Genomic DNA, 10708 nt, shown 5'->3' on the forward strand with positions numbered 1-10708 from the left:
GTGTGGAGTAGATACACATAGTAGGAGGTGGTGATTAACTCTGATCAGTCCCTATAACACCAACATGTGCTCTCAAGCAGAGACATTCCCAAACTGTGTGCCCGTGCTTTGGAACATTTTATGACACAGTGATGAAGGTGAGCTGTATGCTGTCATCTGCAAAGATCTTCTACTGGGTTTTTGTCTTTCTTTTGTTGTTTTGTGTGCAAATATCTGAATATTTCAGCTTAGATGTGTGGTGATGATGTGAAGTGCTACCGATACAATGGCTTCCTCTTTACCAGTCCGTTTGAAAGCGACTGAAACAATAATATTGGCCCTGCACTGTTGATTAGCCAAAAATCTGAAGCCATGGACGAATGGAAACCGTGGATGCTTCTAATGTGACTCCACAGCCTCTCAAACACACATAATAGAGATGTCTTGCCTGCCAGATTATTTCTTCACAGCCATCTAGACCTGGCATCTAGAAAACCCTGCAACCCCTACGTGCACTCTCTCGGCTGATTTTGCAGACTGTTTTCATGTCTTTCTTCCATACAGTGCTTACATAATTTAATAATCCCTCTTCTTTATGCCAACCATGTGGTGAACCAAAGCTCAGCTGTAGCTAGCATGAAGCTTTTCCAGTTGGCTACTTCAGTTATTACAGTACGTACGGCTGTGGGCCACTGGTTTGGAATGCCTGTGTTCTTCTGTTATGCACTGGCTTTGCCCTTAATGATTAATATATGAATATAAGTATATATATACCCTTGCTTTGCTCAAACCAGCCTTCCTCACAAATGTAAATATTGTCCCTTGGTTTTAACTTTTATTGCAGATAGGGGAGAACTCGTGGAAGTGCTGTACTCTGAGTTATCTCGCGGCTTTTCAGTGTCATCCCCGGGCTGTGATTGTGCGGCACGAAAAAAGGGGAGGCAAGGCGGTGGGTAATGCCAGTAAAGCAGCGTGACAGAGGAGGGTTAATACCATCGAGCTGTGCTAAGATTGCCCAGCCTCGCTTGGCTTTAAGGGATTGCAGGCAGTATTAGCAGCTGAATAATTATTTTTGCTATGTTTCTCCTTGTGTGCACACTTTCAGTGTGGCTCATATTCATTCATTCAGCCCAACCCCCACGCCCCAATGCTCTTCTTTTAGGCTCGAGAGCCTGGAGTCTTGTAAAAAACGTATATTTTTGAGTCCTGTGCAGGCAGAGTTCAAGCTCTGTTTTAACTTGAATGTGCTTCATATCTTTCACGTAGAGCCCAGTGAAGGAACGACTAGTCGGAATTGCACATTTAGCACTGTGACAGAGAAGAAAGAGAGATTGATAACGTAGTGCTTTTTCATCGTCGCTGGAGTGAAAAAGTGACGCTTCCACTATGTTTGTATACAGGGTTACAAGTGTCCCCTTAATGCTGTTAAAGAGACGTCATATATGACTGTACATATATGATGAGTATAAATATAAGGCATCTATTTTTGACAGTCTTTGTGGTGTGGGCAGAAGTCGTACGAATAGGAAAAACATATAGGTTGGAGCCAACGTGCATCCTCGCCGTGCTCAACGATGAGTCTGTGTTTGCAACTTTTTTCTGTAAAGCTTCTCTTCACGTTTGGATTTTTCTTTTTGTATGCTGCACTGAAAATACGTCATTTTCACAAGTGGTTTGGAAAACAGAAGTGTCAGTCACTTCATCCAGTGAAATATTATAGTATACAGTAGAGTAGCTGTTGCATTATTTGTTACGAGCTGTATGTAATGTTATTATGGAAGATGTAATGTCCTTCTGTAAATGTTGTTTAATGTTTTACCTGAAATAAAAATTTATTAATGCTTCAGATGCGTCTGTGGGTCACATATCATTTGTTCTTACGTTCACACAGAAAAGTTGACACGTGGTGTCTCTGCATACTTAAACACAGCCTAGTGCCGTGTCTCTTTAGAGTCTTTTGACCTTTTGGCCACACAGAAAAGTGACACTGATCAACCAATCAGTCAGTCACTTAGGCTAACATTATAATGTCCCAGAAATACTGAAGAACCAGCAGCAAAGCAGATATAAAGTTCACATCAAGTTCAACGAAGCAACAAAGTCTGCAAAGCATTTGGAGAGATAAAAACAAGAACTTCCTTGTGACTAGGAAAAGTTGGTGGTTGTCCAGTAGCTGGACTGAAGGTTTTTTTTGCTAGTTGCTTCGACCAACCTGTCCCCCAGAGGTCTGGTATGCAACCAGCCAATGGGCAACCATTTTCAGTCACAAAGCAACTGCACAGGTTAGAATCTAGGATCTATCTATGCCCCTCCCTGAGCCTGGTGCTGTCGGAGGTTTCTTCCTGTTAAAAGGGAGTTTTTCCTTCCCACTGTCGCCAAAGTGCTGCTCATAGAGGGTCATATGATTGTTGGGTTTTTCTCTGTATGTATTATTGTAGGGTCTACCTTACAGTATAAAGCGCCTTGAGGTGACTGTTGTTGTGATTTGGTGCTGTATGAATAAAATAAAATGGAATTGAATAGATAAAAATCTGATTACTCAACATTACCTTCCTAAAACAGGTATATGTAGTTAATAACCAAAATTCTGAATTTTGATTTTCAAAGGAGGAACAGAGGACCGTGTGTGTTCCTCTTCTGATTACACCCAGTACTGTAAAGTATATGTTGTACAGAGAGAGAAAATAAAGCAGTCGCCTGTGCATGCACAATTATTAGAGTATATGTAATGACCTTTTTTTAGCTGCTCTCAGCAAACACCATTTCCCACAAACCCTAAGCATTTGCAGGTCAACGCTGCAGAATTACTGTAATGACCAGTTTCTATCTTGAAAACAGTGTGTGTAATATCATCTGATTCATAATTACAACTGGGAATCTGGGACTTAATAGCACAGCTGGATTTGTAGTTATGAGCGTAGTTACAAATGTCACTGGGATTTTGAATGAGGTTTGAACAGAACCCAGAAGATCGTATTCCACTTTGGCTCTGTGCACGAGTGCAGTGCTAGAGCACTACTCTAACTTAAGATACAAAGCTAATTACATTGCAATGGTGGCTGCTTTAGTTAAAGTTAAATAAATGAATCCCCCAGGATAGATTTCATTTCATTGCAGATTTCCATGTAATAGCAACTGCCTGTGTCTCTCTAGTCTACAGCACATACAGTATAAAAACATATTAATATTGACATATTATTTCTCTAGACTTTCTACATCATCACTGGATAGTTTTCAACATTTCTGATATAGACTTTAGTGATACTGCTACAGATAGAGCTTTAAAATAAAAGACAAGCAGAACATCTGGTGACACAAGTCTGCGTGAAGCTCTCATCGCACTCTCAGTGCAGCCCAAGCAAGAAAATCTAGCATTCCTATGTCAGTGTGCATTTTACAGTGCTCGCTCCTCTCCTCCTGCTAACAGCCTGCAGTGCCAGATGGGAAACCTTTCTCTCATTTTGTCTGCGTTAAGGATCGTATGTATTTTTCCACCTTTAGCTAATTCCTCCCTCTTGTTCAGTAATAATCAAAGTCTTTGAGTAAATGCTGAGTATAAGAAGTTATGTCTGTGACTACAAACTGTCTGCATGTGGAACAACAATGCTGCACGCTCGATTTCAGGGCAGAAGAGTCCAACTTATTCCATTAACCCTACAGAAAAAGGAAGTGTTTTAGTTTTACAGGAGCAAATACAACATATTTATATATGTGTAATACATGAGGTGCATCAGGGAAAACAGTAGAGTAGAAAAATGAATGCATGAATTAATGCTTTTCATATTAGAGGGCAGTACAGACAAGCTGAAAACCCAATATGGACATGGAAGAAAATATACTTTCTTCTTCTTCTCTGTTTTAATCCAGTAGTTCTTAAACAACATCAGCAATCAAGCTCACTCTGAGGTTCAGCTGCCCTGAGGAATCAAAGTCCAGCACTCAGTCTCTAGTTTTACTCTTTTTTTGGGCTCCTGAGGTAAACATCTGTATTAGATGTCTTTGTCAGCTGTTTGTTCAAGGTTCAAGGCTCTTTATTATTTGTCACATGCATAGTTATACAAGTATAACACACAGTGAAATGTAGTCTGACACGCTCCTCGACATGTGCAAAAATGGGGGGGGGGTGTAGAGGAAGAACATTATATATATATATATATATATATATATATATATATATATATATATATATATATATATATATATATATATACACATATAGTATATACACTGGGTGAATGTGCAGTAGTAGCAGCAAGCAGGTGAATTCTGTACATTAATATGAATAGACATCTGACTATTTTACAGGATAGACAATATAATGTAATGGCTCTAAAACAAACAAACAAAAAACACTACAATTTGTTGTGACCTATACCACCACTGATACAGAGGAAGAGACAGGCTTGATCAGGTTAAGAGCCCCTATGAGCAAGTGCTTTGCAAGACATTGACCACAAACTGCTAAGGCATGTAAAGAGAGACTACAAGCAAACAAAGTAAAGAGGAAGGGAGCCAACACTCAGAAGGACACTTGATTCGGTCTTTTAATGTGTGCAGCGCTGTTCCAAAACGAACCCCTGCAATTTATGCAAACATGAGGAAAAATGCAGACCCTCCCTAACCTCCATCTCTTAGATCCTACAGAGAGAGAGAGAGAGAGGGAGAGAGAGAGGTATTAAGCTATTGAAGGTGACACGGATGTAGATAGGAAGTGCGTCAGTACAAAAGTATGTGTGCCAAAGTAGAAACCAGAGTTCAGCTACGTCTTTTTTTTTGCATCTATTAAAATATAAAGTACTTTAACCTCTATGTGTATTATATTCCTTTTATTTGGTACTTTTACTGTGCGTTTAATCTGCTCTCTAAATTATCATAACTTAACCATTTCATTTTGAATGACTTTCTAGAGAAGGCAGCATATTCAAAAAAATGATAAAATGTAATAAATACAAAATCAGAACCAAAGGGGGATAAAGTCAAGATAATGAAATTTTTCCCATCCAGATTAAAATAGTCTGCGTATTAGTTTTTAAGCTCACAAAGCTGCTCAAGCTACAGTTGTATTAAAGGCTTTTATTGTGAAAGTTTATCGCGGAAGTAATAATGACTGGCGGTTAGCTTGGCTGCAGTGGCATTAGAGTGAGGGATCGCAGAACAGGTTTGAACGGCAGACTGACGCTGTGTCGGGCACGCTGCAGAGCGGAGCTGTCCTTGTCCTGGAGGATTAGAGTTCGGGCTTGGTTTTGGACTGGATTTCACCCGAGGAGGTCCGAGTTTGCGATTCACGAGTGTGGATGTTCTAACGCACTGCGCTGCTACCTCGGCGCGGCGACGAGAGGGAGGACGGACAGCCAGAATCCCGCGGCGAGAAGCGGCGCTTACCTCTGCGAGAAACGCCAACAAAGAGCGTTCAGGGAAGTAGCCTGCTGCCTGCTGAGGTAACGCAAGTTAGTTAAGCAACACGCAGAAAGTACGGCAGCGTCTGCATTCCTCAACATGGCTTACAACAGACTTCTCCGCTCGGCTTTGCTTTTTCTGTTTTTTATCCTGTTCCTGAACCTGGGGATTTTTCGAGTCAACGGCCAATACGGCGGCAGTGACCGAGGATTGTCTATACCGGAGCACGGATTCTGTCAGCCCATTTCCATCCCCCTGTGCACGGACATCGCCTACAATGAGACTATCATGCCGAACCTGCTGGGCCACACCAACCAGGAGGACGCGGGGCTGGAGGTCCACCAGTTCTACCCGTTGGTGAAAGTGCAGTGCTCCCCGGATTTAAAGTTCTTCCTGTGCTCCATGTATGCCCCCGTGTGCACGGTGCTGGAGAAGGCGCTGCCCCCGTGCCGCTCTCTGTGTGAGCGCGCGCGGCAGGGCTGCGAGGCGCTCATGAACAAGTTCGGCTTCCAGTGGCCCGACAGCCTCGCGTGCGATAGCTTTCCGGTCCACGGCGCGGGGGAGCTGTGCGTCGGCCAGAACATGTCGGACCACACGGAGCCCCAGCCCGGGCCCTACTCCACCGAGCGGCCACCTACTGACCCGGGGAACGGCCAGTTCAGATGCCCGGCCTCGCTCAGGGTGCCTCCCTACCTGAACTACCGCTTCCTCGGGCAGGAGAACTGCGCCGCGCCGTGCGAGCCGAAGAGATCCCACGGGATGATGTACTTCAGCGAGGAGGAGCTCAAATTCGCCCGCATATGGATCGGCATATGGTCAGTGCTGTGTTGCGCTTCCACTTTATTCACGGTGCTCACCTACCTGGTGGACATGAAGCGCTTCAGCTACCCAGAGAGACCCATCGTCTTCCTTTCTGGCTGCTACACCATGGTTTCCATCGCCTACATTGCTGGATTTTTACTGGAGGACAAGGTGGTTTGCAATGACAAGTTTGACAACGACATAAAGACTGTGGTGCAGGGCACCAAAAAGGAGGGCTGCACCATCCTCTTCATGATGCTGTACTTCTTCAGCATGGCCAGCTCGATCTGGTGGGTCATCCTGGCTCTCACCTGGTTCCTGGCAGCAGGAATGAAGTGGGGCCACGAAGCCATCGAGGCCAACTCTCAGTATTTCCACCTGGCGGCCTGGGCCGTTCCTGCCATCAAAACCATCACCATCCTGGCAGTAGGTCAGGTGGATGGAGACGTGCTGAGTGGGGTTTGCTTTGTGGGCATCAACAGCGTGGACGCCCTGCGCGGCTTTGTTCTGGCGCCCCTCTTCGTATACCTGTTTATCGGCACCTCCTTCCTTTTGGCCGGATTCGTGTCCCTGTTTCGAATCCGAACCATCATGAAGCACGACGGCACCAAGACGGAGAAGCTGGAGAAACTGATGGTGCGGATAGGCATCTTCAGCGTGCTCTACACCGTGCCGGCCACCATCGTCATCGCCTGCTACTTTTACGAGCAGGCCTTCAGAGAGCAGTGGGAGAGGACGTGGATCAGCCAGACGTGCAAGACGTACGCCGTGCCGTGTCCGGCCCACAGCCACCCCAACATGAGCCCGGACTTCACCGTCTTCATGATCAAGTATCTCATGACGCTCATTGTTGGCATCACTTCTGGCTTCTGGATCTGGTCCGGAAAGACCCTTAACTCCTGGAGGAGGTTTTACACGAGACTGGCCAACAGTAAACAGGGCGAGACCACAGTGTAGTCGAACCTCACACAGACTGCTTTGTGACAAACTGAATGATAATCCTTCTTTTTATTCATTTTCTTGGACTCACAGGAGACACTCGCTCTGTTTTTTTAATGTACATATGCATTTGTGAGATTTTTGTAAGTATATATTTGTATTTAAAGATTTAAAAAAAGATTTTTTTGAAACACCTTTTTTCATACGTTGGACTTGATGGAATTTTACTTAATCATCACAAAGAGCCAGCCGATCATCAACAGTCCTGAGGTCTCATGACTTGTCTTACTGCAGACACCTTCTAGGAGTGTGTGTGTGTGTGTGTGTGTGTGTGTGTGTGTGTGTGTGTGTGTGTGTGTGTGTGTGTGTGTGTGATCGGTGAACTGCCTGTGAGCCCCAGGTCTATTCTAAGCAGAGTCTCGTGAAACCCAAGTGCTTCCTCGTGGCTCCCTCTCCCCCCGATTAACCAGCTGTAGTTTGTGTCTGTTGTACAGTGGAGCGAGCGGTGGCCCGGCTCTGGAGGGACGTGTCAGCATCCTGGGAACAAGAAGTGGTGTGCAAGGTTGTGAATGTGAGTCACTGTGGCAGATGGTTGTGGCCTGTAGCTCAGGCCCTTACATTCCTTTTCTAAATAAAGCGCAGGTAGTCATGCAAATGTAAAGGAACACACAAGTGGTTTTGCATGTATGTTACAATGCTGTCAGGCAAAACGCGAGATGAGTTTCTCTCACGTTTTCCTGAAAACATGTTTCTTTTTAATGATCTGCCGTGATCACGATCTGCTTTTGTAATTCTGAACACTCTGACCTTCAGATTCCTGTTTGGTATTTTTGCGTGTAGTGCTGGGCGGCGCGACAGTGAGATTCAGTTTCAGGGTCGTCTCGGCGGGTCTTCATGTAGGGCTACAGCAGCTCGCTCTTCTGTCAGGAGTGTAAAACCCTAAACACACACACAAAACAGTCTATGTTGTCCTGTCGGTCCTTAAAGCAGAACAGCAAGTTTTACGTGAGATGTGTTTCCACTTTTTTATTTTTTCGTCCCTGTTTGTAACAAAATCAACATGTTGTGGGTCGTGAGCTTTAAGAAAGTCTGTTTGGACTTATTCTCCGAACTTTGTGGGGGAAATGATTCAGCCATCAGGAAAAACGCACTTACCTCAAGTCGCACATTATCCATGTCACTGTGTGTGGAGCAGCCCTGCCCACAGAGAAGAGACCAGGAAACACAGCAGATCCTCTCGTGGTCATCTTTGCTGTTTTTTGTTCTTTTCTTCATCCTCGCCCCGCCTCAGCTGCTCCTGACCGTACAGGCTGCACACAGCACCTCCACGCTGTTATGCTAACCTGCTAGCGTATCCCAGCATGCTGTTTGTCTGCATGAAATTCTGAATTACAAATTAGTAACAAATTTGTTCAGTTGACCAGACTTTTCTCAATGAAAAAATCTGTCATGCATGACATTATGAACAGTGTAGCGCCCAGCACTATGTTCTGTTTTTCTGGCATGGTTGCTATGACGCAGACTGGCCCTTGTAATTTGATGCAACAGCAACACAACTTTGACCAAAGTGAACACAGACTCGGCCCTCACGCTGCACGAGCGCTGAAAGAAGCACAGTAACAATCTAACAACAGTTCTATGTAGATCTACAACATGCAGAAATGCTGGTGTGTTCCTTCACTGCACACGTTCAAAGCAGCAGTAATGTCTGTTTAATAAAGATCTATTTTGATAAATGCAGTTTTTAAAGAGAAAATGAAATACTGCTGCAGGTGTGTGTGTGTGTGTGTGTGTGTGTGTGTGTGTGTGTGTTGAAGCACATTTTTAACTTTGACTATTTTCTGACATTTAGTATTGTGTCTAATCTTTGGACGCCTTTGAGCCTTTATAGTTTGTTACACAACACGTCGAAAATGATTCCTGTTTGTTTGGTTTTGCATCAGAAATGTGTGATTGTGCTGGAATTTGTTATCAGGCAAGAACAAAAGATTCAAGTCAAAATTGAAAATTCCATTTTGAGAATTTGGAGATGAGATCCTTTAACTTTATGCAGTTAAAGGTATGAATTAGTGTTTCAAAGAGAATCTGCAGGTTAACAGAAATGAAAGTGATGACATAATTAAAAATAAGACGTTTAGATCTTTTAGGTCGTAAGTAGCTTTTGAAACTGTTCAAGCTTGAATACTCGTCAGTAGTACGAGATCATTTTTAGTGGACGGTATAAAGTGAAACATGGGTTCAGTGTCGTGTTTCACAATAAAATAATAATAATTCTCCCCTTTATCAAAGTGTCTAAATGAGGAAATAAAATGAGTCTCCAGTACTACAAAGTACATTTAGATTTGAATCTACTTCTGTTTGCAAAATTCCTCGTGGCAGTTCTGATTTACATACAGATTTTAACATTTTTATTATATTTGACAAAGTAAAGAACCGACAGATTGTTTGTCCAGAAGGTTAAAGGTGTCCAGACTCAATCGCGGTGCTGTAAATGTCTGCAGTCAGCGATGAGAGCGGCTGTTTGCAATGCACATATCATACATTTTTGGAAGAGTTTTTTCACGTTCTGTACCTGGGGCTTGAACATGTCAGAAACTGTTGAAAGGGGGCTCGGGTTCATCTGCAGAGTAACCTGATCCCCGTGAACATAGCTGCACTGTGGGACTGAAGAGCAGCCAGCAGCTTGCATGTCTTCCACCGCAGGAGAAAGGAAGCCTTGTGCTGAAATGCAGAGCGGCTGCTGTTGGTGCAGCTCGGCTCTCTCACACACACACACACACACACACACACACACACACACACACACACACACACACATTTCACGACTGTGTGTTCTTGTCAAACGCTCTTCCACACAGTGCTTCCGATTCATAATAATCCTTTTATTGTGTTGACGGCTCTACAATAGTCACTGCTTTGAAGTAATTTCCTTTGCATTTGCTATGAAGAGAACCTTTATATTTATAGAAAAAAATCATATATACGCTACGTTGATTGCTTTATGAGAATAAAAACAATGTCATCATTTCAACTGTCAAGCGTTTGTAAAATGTCTTCTTTTTTTTTGAATTGGTAAAGAAACTACAGAATATTCATGTGCTGTATTTGCTTTGAGAGAGTAACGGCTTTAAAGTCTTTCTCTCTGCTTTAGAACAATATCTTCTGGGTATGATCTAGTTCGTATGCTAGGATGATCATTTGTTCTTACAAGGATAAGAAGTTCGTCTCATAGTCCTTATTCGTCCAGCTCTTGTTCCAACATCCACAGAAAATGTATAAAAAGTCAAAAATGGCACGTTTTACATGCATTAGCAGCTACGGTGGGAAACTGAGATGTTCTGCTACATTATTGAAGCACGACAGCATTTTCTTTCTATATTTTAATCAATTTAAAGAAACATCAAATGAAAATAGCTACCTCAGTTTCACCATGTTATAGTGCCAAAGGCTGATGTAGTTTTAGTAATCACTAGCTAGGGTTAGAAATAATCTGAGCTAGCGCCTATTAGCAAGCTTTCCACAATCCATACGATATAAGTAATGTATGTTGCTTTCATTTTTCATGCAAGTACCAAATACACAAAGTTATTTT

General features: G+C 43.3%; 1 protein-coding gene across 1 annotated transcript; it reads left to right on the forward strand.

The window, feature by feature from the left end:
* The first annotated feature begins 5096 nt into the window (after positions 1–5096).
* fzd1 (frizzled class receptor 1) lies at positions 5097–10154 on the forward strand. Its single transcript, XM_026185193.1, has one exon. It carries the CDS (start codon positions 5476–5478, stop codon positions 7132–7134), a length of 1659 nt encoding a protein of 552 aa, XP_026040978.1. The 5' UTR covers positions 5097–5475; the 3' UTR covers positions 7135–10154.
* Positions 10155–10708: the final 554 nt, after the last annotated feature.

This window comes from Astatotilapia calliptera, chromosome 11 (assembly GCF_900246225.1).
Source record: "Astatotilapia calliptera chromosome 11, fAstCal1.2, whole genome shotgun sequence".
In the NCBI taxonomy this organism is placed as follows: Eukaryota; Metazoa; Chordata; class Actinopteri; order Cichliformes; family Cichlidae; genus Astatotilapia; species Astatotilapia calliptera.